General features: G+C 43.9%; 1 protein-coding gene across 2 annotated transcripts in view; it reads right to left on the reverse strand.

The window, feature by feature from the left end:
- Positions 1-16,723, reverse strand: part of POPDC1 (popeye domain cAMP effector 1) — a 33,027-nt gene that overhangs the window by 12,003 nt on the left and 4,301 nt on the right. For both annotated transcript variants that reach the window (XR_014155165.1, XM_081857345.1), the window contains exons 4-7: positions 15,301-15,425; positions 6,364-6,551; positions 5,562-5,670; positions 2,346-2,513 (exon numbers count right to left, since the gene is read on the reverse strand). Coding sequence is in view for 1 of the 2 variants with exons in the window: in XM_081857345.1 (XP_081713471.1) it covers positions 2,346-2,513; positions 5,562-5,670; positions 6,364-6,551; positions 15,301-15,425 (590 nt within the window). In the remaining variant the exon portion in view is untranslated. The remainder of the gene's footprint in view (positions 1-2,345; positions 2,514-5,561; positions 5,671-6,363; positions 6,552-15,300; positions 15,426-16,723) is intronic.

Consider the following 16,723-nt stretch of genomic DNA (forward strand, 5'->3'; position numbering starts at 1 on the left):
GTACTCCACCGGGAGCCAGTGCAGCTGGTATAGCACCGGATGAATGTGATCTCTAAGCGAAGACCCCGTAAGGAGTCTCGCTGCAGCATTTTGCACCCGCTGGAGTTTCTGGGTCAGTCTCAAGGGCAGCCCCACGTAGAGCGAGTTACAATAATCCAGTCTGGAGGTGACCGTCGCGTGGATCACAGTGGCTAGGTCAGGGCGTGAGAGGTAAGGAGCCAACTGCTTAGCTTGGCGGAGATGAAAGAATGCCGCCTTTGTTATAGCTGCAATCTGCGCCTCCATGGAGAGGGAGGTATCGAAGATTACACCCAAACTCTTAACGGACGGTGCTGGCACTAATTGCACCCCCGCAAGAGATGGGAGTTGCCCCCTCAGCCCCCTGTCGTCCCGTCCCAGCCAGAGGACCTCTGTCTTCGAAGGATTTAACTTCAGCCGGCTCCCACGTAACCATCCAGCCACAGCCTCCAAGCATCTGATCAGTGTGTCTGGGGCAGAGTCCGGGTGGCCGTCCATCAACAGATAGAGTTGGGTGTCATCAGCATACTGATGGCAGCCCAGCCCAAAACTCCGGACAAGCTGGGCGAGGGGGCGCATAAAGATGTTAAAAAGCATTGGGGAGAGTATTGCACCCTGGGGCACACCACACACCAAGGAGTGGCGGGATGACAATTCCCCCCCAAGCGCCACCCTCTGTCCCCGACCGGAGAGAAACGAGCGCAGCCATTGAAGGACTGTGCCCTGGATCCTCACGTCGGCAAGGCGGTGGTCCAGGAGTTCGTGATCGACCATGTCGAAGGCTGCTGACAGGTCTAGAAGAATCAGCAGCCCCGACCCGCCTCGATCCAGCTGCCTGCGGAGATCATCTGTTAGGGCGACCAGAGCCGTCTCAGTCCCATGACCAGCGCGGAAGCCGGACTGGAATGGATCCAGAGCCGATGTTTCATCCAGAAACCTACCAAGCTGTTCAGCAACCGCTCTCTCAATCACCTTACCCAGGAATGGAAGATTCGAAACCGGGCGGTAATTGGATAGATCTAAGGGATCTAATGATGTTTTCTTTAAGAGCGGGCGCACCACTGCCTCCTTCAGTTCCCCTGGGAATGTCCCGGTGCCAAGGGACAGATTGATGATATCCCCCAGGGGGGCCCGCACCTCGTCTGGACACGCTCTAATCAGCCAGGACGGGCACGGGTCGAGAGGACATGTGGTGGGCTTTCCAGCTCGGAGGAGTCTGTCCACATCGGCTGGGGATATCCGGTCAAAGTGGTCCAATACTGGACCCGAGGACAGTCGAGGGGCCTCCAGTTCCTTTATTGTATCCAAATTGGCAGGGAGGTCATGGCGGAGCAACAAGACCTTCTCCGCAAAAAAGCTCGCAAATGCCTCACAGCTGTGTGTCAAATTGTTATTTAAATTTGGCTGTCCTTCGAGGGACGTTAAAGACCGAATTATACTAAATAATTGCGCCGGGCGAGAGCTAGCGGATGCAATGGAGGCCGAGAAGTAAGACTTCTTAGCGGCCTTCACTGCCATCTCATAGGTTTTCATAAAAACCCTATAAGATGTTCTTGAGGCTCCGTCACGGGCACCCCGCCATAGTGTGATGCAGCAGCAGCAAAAAAAGAGCTAATACTACTCTAGTCTGCATCAACTGAATTATAGTGTCTAGATCAAGGGTAGTAATAGTTTTGCTTTATTCTGTCTTGGTCAGACCACACCTTGAATGCTGTGTCCAGCTCTGGGCACCACAATTTAAGGAGGATATTAACGAGCTGGAATGTATGCAGAGGACGATGATCAAAGGTCTGGAAACCAAGTCTTAAGTTGAGGGAGTTGGGCACATTTAGCCTGGATAAGAGAAGACAGAGCAGATGATAGCCATCTTCAAATATTTCAAGCGTTGTCACAGGGAAGATTCACTCCTTTGAAAGGTGGTAGGCTCTCCTTCATTGGAGGTTTTTAAGTAGGGGTTGGACGAGCATCATTGTTCTGAACCATAAACCGAAACTGGCAGGCTGCTTTGCCGAAAGTTTATACTTTTCTTAATAAAGCACTAGAACTGGCCATTCTGAAGTTTTTGGCATCCTACTTCAGCAAAACTCCACCCAACCATTCCCACAAGCCCTCCTTTGGGCCTAGAGTTCAGGACAGTTGTGAATGATCTAGTTGAGATTACTGCATTGAAGGGGTTGGGCGCCTTTCCAACTCTACAATTCTATGATACTATTATTCAAAATGTAACAAATATATTAAAAAAGAGGTAGCATAGAAAGGGAAGATGTGTTTTTAAGAATTGAGGACAACAGCTACACAGTTTCCAACAGCAGAGATGAAACCCTTACCTTATCATTTAGTGTTGGATCATTTAATGAGTACAACTTGTTTGTAATATCTTTTCCAATAAGGTACTTAAATATTTCAAAGAGGAATGGTTCAGATTCCAGAAAAAAGGTAAGTCTCTCCCTGGACCAGCATAAAAATTTGCAGTTATCATCAGCAGTAATGGAGACCTGCAAAGAAATTATATTCATAGAATTAGCACTGCTTTATTGGGTGGCACTGACCACAATGCATTTTAGTTTGGATGTTCAGCAGAAAGAGACTTAACACAAATGTATCAATAGTGGTTTGTCCTTCAAACACTGCATCCACAGTCTGACACAGAATGTGCTTAACAGATAGATCATGGCCAATGGGTTCCCAAAATTTCACAGAAATTTGCAAGGAAAATTCTTCTGACATTTTGGAAGCCTGCCCTCCAAATCTATTTAATTAAACGCACCCTGAGAACAAATCTATTGCATAAAAGGAATGAAAAAGATGGACACCAATGTCTGGGATTAAACAGGCCAAATTTGAATAAAGGAACATATATGCAGGCCCAAAACTTTGCTGTTGTATGTGGTCTTGCTGCTTCTACCATCGTCGTCATATCAACAACAACAAAAATATATGCACTAATGCAATATTTAAAAATAGCAACCAATTATTATTTTTACTCTCGATATATACCAACAAGAATAATATACAGAATGTTAAAAAAGAGAAAACATTAAAATAAAAAAATTAAATGAACTAATACATTAATATCACCCTTTTTTGACCCCTTTTTTTTACTAGTGCTGCTGTTTGAAATCGACAATAAAATATTAAAACATTACAATGTTTAATTCTCTCGATCTCTTGCACACCATCTTTATGGCTTAGAGAAAGACAGCACCGACAAATTTAAAAACGAACGAACAACATCAGTTTATCAATAGTGTGACAAATGATACAACTGGACCAGTATGAATGCAGAAGTCTGATGGAACCCTACTGATGAGATTGAGATGCATGTGTGTAGGACTGCAGCTCAGTTCCAAGGGATGATTCACACATACACCATCCAGTAAAAGCAAAAGGTAGCTCGTTTGCTAAGGTTGACATGCATCCAGCAGATGGCACCAGTGTACTAAGAAAGAAAGAAAGACCCCAAGCGAAAGTCCACCCCAGACTCATAGGGAAGAAATGATCAGTGATCCTGACAGGGAAGTGAATTATGAATGTGCTGTCTCCCAAAATATGTTAAAGCAAAATGATCTATGCCCAATATAAAAGCATGCCAGGAGCATGAACCAGTTTTTAATTTGGTGTACATATTTAGTTAAGGTATTCATATATCACCTGCCAAGTAAGCATCTTCAGGTGGGCTACAACAATACAATTTCCATCCCTGCATATATTTAGAAACAGAAATTTGGAAATGTGTACCCGTCAGTCATAAAATGAACATTTTTCATTTCGTGTTAAAAAAAATAAATCCAAACTCTGATCTAAATAAAAGAGATGCTAAGAACCACTCCTTTAAAATTACGTGGTTTCCTCTCAGCTCAGAACAAATCAATGACCAAAAATAATCTATTAGGAATAGTGTTAAGTATCCCATAACTGGCGTGCTCTGGTTCATGGAGTCACGAAGAGTCGGACACGACTAAACAACTAAACAACAAACAATCCCATAACTTCCTTCCAGTGCAGAGATGAATATATCCTGACAGCTACCTCGTTTTGGCTTTATGCCCAGGTCTTGACTGGAACATATTACATCAATTACCAGTTTTAGACACTGTATCAACCCTCTGCCCTGGCTTTACAATCAAGTAGATACTGCATAGTCATAATTAAAAACAAGAACTCACTAAAGATCTGCAGCCCCAAAACTGGGTGCTTGGTACCATTTTATGTGTGAAATTCAGCTTGCCCACTTCACAGCAGCCACCTTTGGGGAAACTGAGGTATCTTCACAACTTAACTTCCAGATGTACAGTGACTTTGCCTCCAAATATCACATTCTGAGAGACTGCCTTCCTACCAACAGTATACAACATCCACGGGTGGGAAGGTTTTCTCTGAAACTCAACTCCCCTCCCTTGTTTCCTATCTTTACTGCATCTACTTACAATCAAATCAAGTCCCTACTTCTTGAGCCAATACCTACTCTGCTTCCTTTCCCACTGAGCAGCCACTATTCCTCTGGCCTCCCCCTTTACTTAGGAGATGGAGAATTGTCAGCTTTTACACACACACACACACACACACACACACACACACACACACTGGTACCTCGGGTTACATATGCTTCAGGTTACATACGCTTCAGGTTACAGACTCCGCTAACCCAGAAATAGTAGCTCAGGTTAAGAACTTTGCTTCAGGATGAGAACAGAAGTCGTGCTCTGGCGGCGGCGGCAGGAGGCCCCATTAGCTAAAGTGGTACTTCAGGTTAAGAACAGTTTCAGGTTAAGTACGGACCTCCGGAACGAGGTACCACTGTGTGTGTGTGTGTGTGTGTGTGTGTGTGTGTGTAATTTTTTATGAAATATTTTCTTGGTTTACAAAAGTACATGCCTTGGCTGTTTTTTCAGGTAATACAGTATTTTCTACAGATCAGTTTTACATTTGTTATGAGACATTAGTGTTGAGTACAGTTTAAGGTCAGGAAGAAAAGGAAGGAGGAGGGGTAGTGGTGAAATTTATATTTACAATTGTCAGTTTTTTATTTAAAAATGGGGGCCTTGGGGTTCAAAATCATTTTAGAATATGGAGGACAGAGTACTATTGCTGCCCTTATTTATCTTCAATGCTTCTTTTGAAGTAGATTAGTGTTCAGATTAACATTAGGCATAAGCCTGTATAGCTCACTTGGCGAGAGTGTGGTACTCATAACACCAAGGTTGCAGGTTCAATCCCCCTATGGGACAGCTGTGCATTCCTGCAGGGTCCCTTCCAATGCTACAGTTCTATGTTTCCTTAGTCCCACAACAGATTCATATGATTATTTTATCCAATATTTATTATGGTACTTGTGTTAAACCTTTAGAATCCAAAGAAAGAAACTATATAATTTTACAGCCCTCAACAAGCAACACAACACTGCCACTTTTGCATCTAGAATGATAACGATTATATTCTCCAACATTAACATCTGAAAAGGCTATATGAAAAAGTTAACTCTATAGCACCACATATTTTTTTCATCAAGAATTACATTCACACCCAACAGAACAGTTCCATACCTGGAACTTCTCACCTCGATGCATCTGAGTTGATCGAAATTCAGGAGAATCTATAAAGGCACAGGGGTAAATATTATGCAGAAAATGCCCTCGATAGGAGACCTTCATTCTGATGATAAAAATATGAAAAACAAATGAAAATACCAGAGGCACAACAATTCAGTTCAATTCATACAATAATTTACTGTGTTTAGAACCCTGGAAAGTTGGGATTCAAAAACAAATATGTTTTTGAATATAGCAGGCTTCTCATTTCAGAAGGTAGACTTGCATATCATGAAGTGCAGGAAAAATGAACTAGACATGGAGAATAATGGGAACTCTATTTCATTAACGGTCACAGAGCAACACCCTTAACAAACAACATTCCCCAGGATTCTCCATGATTGTTAAAGCGGTATAATATTGCTTTAAATGTGTGGTGTGGGTAGAACTCTGATTTAACACTAAGGTATAGTTAAACAAAGTGAATCAACAACTTAGGAATCATGGTGGCATGAAAGAGTGCTCCAGCTCACTGTCACCAAAAAAGTAGGTGAGACGCCAAGAAGCAATTGGCTCAAGCATTGCAGAGATCAGTAAACGTTACTGCTACCTCAAAGCAGTATCTTAAAGCAATGGAGGAAAGCAGCATTGAATTGCTACTGCATACATTCAAATTATTCAAAACTAATGTTATGTATAAAAGAAGACACAAGTTATTGTATATTACAGTCCCTTTCAATTTTCATTTCCACTTTTCCACACTTCAATTATGCCATGAAAAGGACTACTCCTGGTTCAAACTTTTTCAAGCACGTACTTTCCTTTTAACAGGATGCTTAATCGATCGTCCACTGATGTTTTGTCCTCTGCAGCATATGCTTGACCTGTTTTTAGTGTCTGAATGTTGCAGAATTGTCCTGTCAGTCTTTGGAACAACTCTGGAGGCACATGGAGTGGTTCAAACATTCTCTTATACAGACTGTTGAGCTCCTTATCTATCTTTATCTATAACACAAAAAGTAAGTATTTCTTAGCATTGACTCTAAAATATACTTTTTATCCAAAACACATAAACATACAAACCAGTGACAACTTTATTCCAATGTAGCATCAAAGAAACTGACAAATGGGATACATCTAATACTATAGTCATACATATTAGCAGATGTGCTTTTACCATAGAAATTTATATAATAATATCAGAGTTAGAAGTTGCATTGTATTTTTCTGTGTGTGGAAATACCAGTTTCTTCCAGCCTACATTTAAGCTAGGAAGTGCACGTACACGGGTTAAAATGTTTCAAAGGGCACGGGTGGCACTGTGGTCTAAACCGCTGAGCCTCTTGGGCTTGCTGATTGGAAGGTCAGCAGTTTGAATCCACACGATGGGGTGAGCTCCCGTTGCTCTGTCCCAGCTTCTGCCAACAGAGTAGTTCAAAAGCACACCAGTGCAAGTAAATAAATAGGTACCACTGTGGCAGGAAGGTAAATGGCATTTCTGTGTGCTCTGGCTTTCATCACAGTGCTCTGTTGCAGCAGATGCGGTTTAGTCCTGCTGGCCACATGACCCAGAAAGTGATATCACACTCATGACTACAAGCAGATGTAACCAATGCAGTAATAAAGATATAAATGGCAATAGAATTATATTCTAATAAAATAGGTAATCAATCTTTCCTTATTTTCCCAGTTATTTCTCTACCTGTTGTAGCATAGAGCTGGTGAAGCACAGTGACTAAGAGTACAGTCCTCTAAACGTTTCCTCAATGGGACCTGCATCTGAGTTCAATGAAACTTGCTTCCATCTAAATGTTTATAGCCGAAGAGACTGACCTACAAATCAGGATGCATTCAGGTCAAATCTCAATTTGGCTGTGAAATAGCTAGGTGACCTTCAACATGTCTCCTTATATCTCCACACACTCCCAACTGCAATAAGGGGGTAAAAAAATGTCACAGGGCTAGAGTGATAAAAGCAAGTTATATGAAGCACTTTGAGCACTCTACAGGTAATGCTCAAAAGCAAAGTACTAATATAATTATTTTGGTTCTTTGCTAAGACACGGAAGATGGCCAGAGAGCCCTGAAAACAACTCTAAAGGCTTGCAAAAGCCAGTCCATTATAAGATGCTGTAGGAAAGAGAAAACAGTGTCTAACATTCTACACTCATTTATGCACCAAAACAGGAAACAGGGTGAGAAAAAAACTGGCTCATATCTAGCTGTGTTCCTGAATCAATAGAGTTACTACCCAGGACACAGTGTCCTACCGTATCTAAAAACATTAGCAGATTGAGCAGAGACCAAATTGGTTTGCAAAGAGAGGAGAAAGTGGGTGTCATGAAGAGCAAAAACAGGAAAGGCTTCAGCACTAGACAAATAAGTATCGGAGGCATAAACAGAGGCATAATTCAAGGAAAGAGAGTTTGTCTGTAGTTTAGATTATTTCTTGCTAATAAATAAGGAAGGAAAAAGAGGTGTGTGCTCTGTGGGGAAAAGAGCTTTGCCCTTGGGTTTAAAGAGAAATGTGAGTATTCATTTGTCATAAAGATTCTAGGAGTCTTGCAAGCTGTCCTGCGTTCTCAATTTTTTGCCAAGTAAAAACCACATACAGGGTTTTCTCCCTTATCCTTTCAGTTCATTTAGGTTGAAGTGTTATTTCATGCTTCATTTTCATACTGTTCACTCATGCCACAGTGAACAGATGCTACAGAACAGCTGTAGAAAGTGCAGTGTGAGAGGACTACTCTAGATGAAAAATTATTCAGTGGTAAAGGAGCAAATATCATGTACATCTCCATATAAACTGTGTCCATATGCAATGGATCACAGAACTAGAATGACTTTATTAGCAGGAAATAAAAACTATGTAACCTGTACTTTTCAAACAATATCTGAATTGAAACAGAACCATGATTTGAAATTTGAATTTCTCTTAATTTTGCCATGCAATTCTTCAGTCAAGTAAAAATGAATAAATTAAAACTAAGTGTGCATATATATGGAGAGATAGCACTGCAAAAATTGTGCAAAATAGCATAAAATGTGTGTATTAGGAGAAATTAACACTAAAATGCTGGTGAATTTTCACGAGGACTGTAAAAAAATGCATACTGGCAAGGAAATGTTGAGAACTGAGTATTATAAAAATGAGAAACAAAAGTGACAGATTTGACCATCCCTATTCAACATTAAAAGCCGCCTTTTAAAGGCTTCTAATAAACTGCACACCAAATTCCTGTTTTCCCATGCCAAAGCTTTCAGTTGCATTGGTGTTCTTCTGATGACATATTCAGCTTAGGAGGGAAGAGAAAAGCCTGAAACACTAAGTTTTTGTGCAATGACTGTAAGAATGAGTCATCTAGCTTGCTGTGCTGTTTTCATTTTCTATTTATATATTAAATCAAATCTAACTGGATTAAATGAAACACTCTTAATATTTCAATTTTGATGTGGGTTTTATATCCATCATGAATAACCAAACTGTGAAGGATGTTGGAAAGCAGATGAGCTATTGAGTTACACACACACACACACACACACACACACACACACACACACACAGCAAGACAGACAGGAAGAATATTGATAGCCGGAAAGCAAATCCACTGTCTAAAACAGGCAAACAATCACAGTCACATGAGTCTTCAGTCTTTTGAGAGGTCGCTTCAATATTTCATGCCAACATTTCAAGGAGGGAACTGCAGCCCAAGATAGGAAAAGAGGTGGTAAAGGAATACCTAGCTACTTTAAATGAATTCAAGTCTCCAGGGCCTGGTGAGCTGTACCCAAGGGGACTAAAGAAGCTTGCAGATGTAGTGTCAGAGCCTCTGTCTATAATCTTTGAGAATTCTTGGAGAACAGGGGAGGTTCCTGCAGACTGCAGGCAGGCAAATGTTGTTCCCTATCTTCAAAACAAAAGTGGGGGGAAGAAGACCCAGGTAACTACCAAGCAGTCAACTTGACACTAATACCAGGAAAGGTCCTAGAACAGATAATTATAAATGGTCGGTCTGCGAGCCCTTGGGAAAGGATGCTGTGATTACTAAGATCCAGCATGGGTTTCTCAAAAACAAGTCATGCCAGATGAATCTCTCTCTCTCGTTACAAGTTTGGTGGATCAGGGGAAAGATGTGGACATAGTGTATTTTGATTTCAGTAAGATATTCTTGTAGATAAAGGAACTGTTAGATGGATTTGTAGCTGGTTGGCTGGCTGAACCCAAAGAGTGCCCAAAGGAACTAATAGTTCATCATTCTGGAAAAAAGTTACAAGTGGGGTGCCACTGGATTCTGTCCTGGGCCCATTGTTGTTCTATGCCTTTATAAACCACTTGGATAACAGACTTGAGGAGGGGCTCATCAAATTTGCAGATGACACCAAACTGGGAGGGGTAGCTGAAGACAAAATTGGCCACAGAAGACAAAATTGGGATTCAAGGTGACCTTAACAGTTTGGAGAACTGGGCCCAAACTAACAAAATGAATTTTAATAGGTGTCAGAGCCACCCTGGGTCCCAGCTCACAAGAGACCAAAGTCCAGTCCAAGCTATATACAAAAGGTTTTATTGAAGATCATTGTCGTCATTACATCCAAACTCCGTGGCTCCGCATCTGTTACCCTTAGATGTTAGAAGTCCCCTCTGAGTCCGTCCCTCCCCTGCACCAATTTAAGAGGCTTGTACTGCTCCACCTTTTCCTCTCTTTCCTTTTCCGCAGGGTCTTCCTGCCCCCCTGTCTTCCCTCTTTCCGGGACTCCCCAGAGGCTGAGTCTTCTCCCGCCTGCTCCCCCCTCCTTCGTGCTTTGGCACCAGGCTCCTCCTCAGAGCTCTCCTCATTTCCGCGCGCCTCTATATTTGAACTTGGCGCGCGTACGTTGCCTCTGACCTTCCTTTCTACAGTTACGCTGCTCTCGGTACTACACTCCTCCCTTTCAGGCAGGACGTCTTGCTCCGAACTCCTCCCCCTTCCTCCTTCCTGTCCTGCTCTTTCTGACACACTGGCAACTCCCCCCCCTCTACTCCGTTCCGACGGGGGAGCTGGTCCCGCTTTGCCACTCCCACTGGGGATTCCCTCTTCGTTCCCCTCTCTCTGACTGATTCCCTCTCTATTGCCCCTTGGCCTGACCAGGGGGGCTCCCTTCTGGGAATCCTCTGATTCGCTAGACGGACTTTGGGACAACCTCGGCTCGTTGTCGTCCTCTTCCTCCTCGCCCTCGCTCTCTGTCTCCTCTCTCCCTAAAACCCTGACATCCATCCCCCCCTCGAAGCCCCCCCTTCCCCCCTTCCGCTCATCGGGTGCAGGTTGTGGAAGCTGCCGCTCTTCGGAGGCGGACGCAGGATACAGATTCTGCACCTCCATCTCCTCTGTTTGCAGTTCGTCGTACGAGTGTTCGAATTCGGGTTCTTGACCCAAGGTGTTCTCTTCTCCCTCCTCCATTGGTACCTGGTCCGGTGCTGCCTGCCAAGGTCCCGTCAGCCATTTCCTGCGCCAGTCCTCCTCATCTTTAAAGTCATGACGAAGCAAGTGCAATGCATACAAAACGTCTGCTCTGAAACTGGGGTAGTGCTTCAGGTTCCCATCGAAGTGGGTGACTAGGCTGCCCCCCCTCCGTCCAAGTCCAATCCCCTCTGATCTGGACCCTGGGAACCCTTCCCTGCTTGCACGTTCCCACCTTGTTTGCAGGTCCTGGCAGCGCTTCTCCATTTCGTCATGCTTCTTCTGAGACGCAAGGACTGCAGCAGTGAGTTCGGAAACTGTAGTTCGCAGCGCTGTCAACTGCTCCTCCGCAGTCATGGCTGTCACCGTTCGTGAGCTTTGCAAAAAAAAAATTTTGCGTTCTTTGGAGGGGACTTTCTGTCAGAGCCACCCTGGGTCCCAGCTCACAAGAGACCAAAGTCCAGTCCAAGCTATATACAAAAGGTTTTATTGAAGATCATTGTCGTCATTACATCCAAACTCCGTGGCTCCGCATCTGTTACCCTTAGATGTTAGAAGTCCCCTCTGAGTCCGTCCCTCCCCTGCACCAATTTAAGAGGCTTGTACTGCTCCACCTTTTCCTCTCTTTCCTTTTCCGCAGGGTCTTCCTGCCCCCCTGTCTTCCCTCTTTCCGGGACTCCCCAGAGGCTGAGTCTTCTCCCGCCTGCTCCCCCCTCCTTCGTGCTTTGGCACCAGGCTCCTCCTCAGAGCTCTCCTCATTTCCGCGCGCCTCTATATTTGAACTTGGCGCGCGTACGTTGCCTCTGACCTTCCTTTCTACAGTTACGCTGCTCTCGGTACTACACTCCTCCCTTTCAGGCAGGACGTCTTGCTCCGAACTCCTCCCCCTTCCTCCTTCCTGTCCTGCTCTTTCTGACACACTGGCAACTCCCCCCCCTCTACTCCGTTCCGACGGGGGAGCTGGTCCCGCTTTGCCACTCCCACTGGGGATTCCCTCTTCGTTCCCCTCTCTCTGACTGATTCCCTCTCTATTGCCCCTTGGCCTGACCAGGGGGGCTCCCTTCTGGGAATCCTCTGATTCGCTAGACGGACTTTGGGACAACCTCGGCTCGTTGTCGTCCTCTTCCTCCTCGCCCTCGCTCTCTGTCTCCTCTCTCCCTAAAACCCTGACAATAGGGATATATAGGCAGCAATAACCAGATAGGGGGACACCTGAATTAGACAGTAGTACATATGAAAACAGGTGGCGCTGTGGGTTAAACCACAGAGCCTAGGGCTTGCCGACCAGAAGGTCGGCAGTTCGAATCCCTGCAACGTGAGCTCCTGCCAACCTAGCAGTTCAAAAGCACATCAAAGTGAAAGTAGATAAATAGGTACCGCTCTGGCGGGAAGGTAAACGGCGTTTCTGTGCACTGCTCTGGTTCACCAGAAGCAGCTTAGCCATGCTGGCCACATGACCCGGAAGCTGTCTGCAGACAAACGCCGGCTCCCTCGGCCTATAGAGTGAGATGAGCACACAACCCCAGAGTCTTCCGCGACTGGACCTAATGGTCAAGGGTCCCTTTACCTTTACATGTGAAAAGGTTCTAGGGTCTTAGCAGACCACAAACTTAACATGAGTCAACAGTGTGATGCAGCAGCAAAAAAAATGCTATTCTAGGCTGCATCAACAGAAGTACAGTACCCTAACCAAGGGAAGTAATAGTCTCACTCTATTGTGCCTTTGTCAGACCACGTCTGGAGTACTGAGTCCAGTTCTGAGTGCCACAATTTAAGAAGGATATTGATATGCTGGAATGTGTGCAGAGGAGGGTGACCAAGATGACCAGGAACAGTTGAGGAAATTGGCTATGTTTAGCCTGGATAAGAGAACACTGATAGGAGATATGATAGTGTAATGGTTCTAGGGGTTGCTTGTGCGTAAACCGGTGCAACACCTGGCTGGGTTGCCTGAGTGAACCTTTTCTGTCCGGACAGCCACTCACCCGTGGCTGTCTCAAACGCTGGCAGAATCCGTCAGTGGGCGTTTCCCGAAATTCTTTCAGCAAAGAAGCTCTTTGACGCCCAGTCTCCTCCTACTCTCCCTGCGCGGAAGCCTTCTGTGCAAGGAGGGTGTAGGCAGCGGAGGACCCTTACTCTCCCCGCTGGTCCCTGGCAAGGAGTCATGGGACCGCCTCACCGATTCCCCCATCTGCCCCCCCTCTCCACTGGTGCTACGCTGATTCTCTTCCCCAGAAGATGGGCTGCCTCTCCCCATCCCGGGACGCTCTCTGGGACCCCTCCGGAGCCCGCTCTCTCCCTCCGGCCCTGATGGCAGTTCCCTGACAGATAGCTACCTTCAAATAGCTAAAGGGCTGTCACATGGAGGATGGATCAAGCTTGCTTTCTCCTGCTCCAGAGGGTAGGATCCAAACAAATGGACTCAAGTTATAAGGAAGGAGATTCCAACTAAACACTAGGAAGAACTTTGTGAAGGTAAGTGTTGTTTGACAGTGGAAAGGATTCCCTCAAAAGGCGCTGGACTCTCCTTGAAGGTTTTTTTTAAGCAGAGGTTGGTTGGATGGCTGTCTGTCAGGGATGCTTTAGTTGAGATTTCTGTATTGCAGCAGGTTGGACCCTCGGGATCCCTTCCAACTCTACAATTCCATGATTCTATGCTCCAAATATACCAATTCAAACAATCACAGTAAATGCAACATGGAACAATACCCTATAAAATTTCATTACATGAAAACATGAGATAACCTTTCTCCCTCCCTCTGTACTCCTCAAAAGCAAACTCATTTTCCTTTTTTTTTATTAAAGCAACTTCACCAATGTGCAACATGATTGAGAAAGGAAGGGCTTAAACTTTCCCAGTCCAAATCATTCAAGATGGTTCCTTCACCCACCTCATGTTCCAGATGTGGGCTGCTCAATCAAACATGTGTTTAGGATCCAACAAGTGGAGCACAAGCAGGTTTACAAGAACAATTTGGAATGGGACAATAATCTGCAGTGTGCACCCCCTTCCCACCCAGCAATCTGCTTTTGTTCAGACAACCCCAGAAAAGAAAACCACACATGTATCACTGTAACATATGGTGCCAAAGGGGGCAGGGGGCTAGAGCACTTTCCCTATGACAAAAGGCTAAAATGTCTCAGACTTTTAGTTGGGGGAGGGGGAGCTCTGAACCAGCATGTTCTTAAGAAAGAAATCAAGCTACAGTTAAAAAGAGTTGTATGAAAAATGTAAAGCCTGCATTAGACATTCATTTTTACATGTGGCATAGATAGCAAGAGAGGGCCAAACCAGCTTTTTAGTTTCATACATGACAAAGCAGCAAAACATCAACGCAGGTGCAACACTTAAAGGGAAAGTCAATACTGAGCAACACAGAATCAATTTTTAAAATCTTAAGAGGCTGGAGAACAGCTTCAGTAGGGGCTGCTAGGTTATATTGCTAGGCACTGAAAGATGCACAGTTGCCTCGAAAACAAAATAGCTGAGGAAACAAGGCACACCCATCCCCTTTTATAGAATTAACTGCTTGTCACTGATCTATAGTAACTGAAAATTGGGACTCTACTATAAAGAAATAAATTATTTGTTGATGGCTCAAGATAACTTTGAATGACTTACAGCACAGTTGTATCTTCCAACAGGGCTTACACTCAGAGAAATGTCCATAGCCTTAATCATGTACAAGAAATTTTCCTGCTTATTTCTTAATTGATGCCTTTCAATCATATCTTGTAAAACTTGTATATCTTGTAAAACACTATTACACAGAAAACCATTTCATATTTGATACAACAAAAAGGTCATACAATTGAGTGATCACCGGCACAAACTTTGATTTAAACCAATCTATTTTTCCTGCCGGGGTAACTGGTTTAACAGATGAGTGGAGGAAATACCCAAAGACTTGCTACCCTAGTCATAATGAGCTGGATGCCCTACATCATAAAGAATCAAGTGTCTTGAAAACTGAAAAACAACCACCACTACCATAATGGACACATTGGATTCAAGTTGAACCAAGATGGCAGGTTACACAAATGAAAATTTGGTGGTTGTATACTAAAAAATAAATTTAAAAAATAGGAATTCATAAAGAATTAAAGGCCTCTGTATGAAGGATTTTTGTGTTTTAAAAAACCTGAAAACAAATACTTGAAAGCAAAGCTCTTGAGAGTTGTAGAAAGGATAATTCATGTATTCAAGTTAGTCAACAAGCCCATTATAGACTTGTTAGAATCAAGATGGAAGAGTATGGTCCTTTTAAAGTAGCACCTTAGACATTTTATCAATAGTTTAATGGTGATGTACATACCGGTCTTCTCTTATATAGCAAGTATATAAAATGCATAAGGTTGATAACAAGGAACGTTGTATTCCAGATCATTATATCCACAGCACAACGGAATAGCGTTGCCCAGATGATGAACAGTGTACATCCTGCCAAAAACAAAGTGTGTCAAATGACTATGTATACACACACACACATGTCCAAAGAACTATGATTCCAACAGAATACTGTGACTGGTTTTCCCCAGCCTCCTCAGTTAGGTATTCCAAGAATAAAAATATTCTGTTTAGTTTACTTCCAAATAATATTATTAATAATAATGCTCCCCCTTAGGGCAATTAAGCTACAAGTCATACACTGGCCCTTCGTAGGCAATGAATGCAAATGCATTCCACTGCAACTCCAATATAATATGTGCCACAGTCATAATCATGTATGGACAATAAGCAAAGCTCTTCACACTAAAAAAAAAATCCCAGAACACATAATGGCTGGCAGAAGGTCACTGTGCATGCCATTTACATGTATGTGTGTCACTAAGTACACTGGAGGTGTACTGGGACCATACAGCTGTTTGTATGTACAGGCCACCTTTCTATTAAAATAATATCTAAAGTGGTTTACAAAACAATACTACAATATCAGAGACAACTAAAAACATTAATTTAAGACAGAGAATTAAAAAAAAGATGCATTAATACAATCAGTATAGCAGTATTAGGAATTCAATTAAGTCATATACACAGAAACACATAATTACTAAAAGCTATGTAAAATGACAATAGTGTTAGTGGTTCCTGAACCTGTCAGAGAGCATTCTACAAGCTGGGTGCCACCACTGATGAGGCCCAGTGTAACCTTACTAGTGGGGACACCCAACAGATCAGATACACTCTAAATCAATGCTCCCTCACTATGACAACAGAGCAGTTGTGTATGAGCCAGAATTACCTCTTCTGGCTTTAACTCTTCCATGCCTTACTAAACTGTAGAATCCTGTTCTGCACCGCAGATTACTTTTGTATTTCAAAAGCAGTTTGTGTTGTGGTATGGAAGAAGGGGGGGGGTGTTACTAATATGCAATAAGAAGAAAATCTATTCGGCATATACCGTATTTTTCGCCCTATAGGACGCACTTTCCCCCCATCCAAAAATGAAGGGGAAATGTGTGTGCATCTTATGGGGCGAATGCAGGCATTCGCTGAAGCCTGGAGAGCTTCACTCTCCAGGCTTCAGGAAGCTCTCCACAAGCCTTGGGAGCCCGCGGGAGTTCCCGTTGGGCTCCCTAGGCTTGCGGACAGCAGCCTGTATCTCGAAGCCTGGGGCGTGCTGTGCAGCGTGCCCCAGGCTTTGGTTCCCCAACCTGGTTTGGAGGCTGGCAGTGGAGAGAAGCGTGCTTCTCCCCACCACCAGCCCCACAAGCTCGGGGGACAGTGGGGAGGTGGAG

Source organism: Podarcis erhardii (assembly GCF_964252035.2).
Source record: "Podarcis erhardii genome assembly, chromosome: 3".
NCBI classification, from domain to species: Eukaryota; Metazoa; Chordata; class Lepidosauria; order Squamata; family Lacertidae; genus Podarcis; species Podarcis erhardii.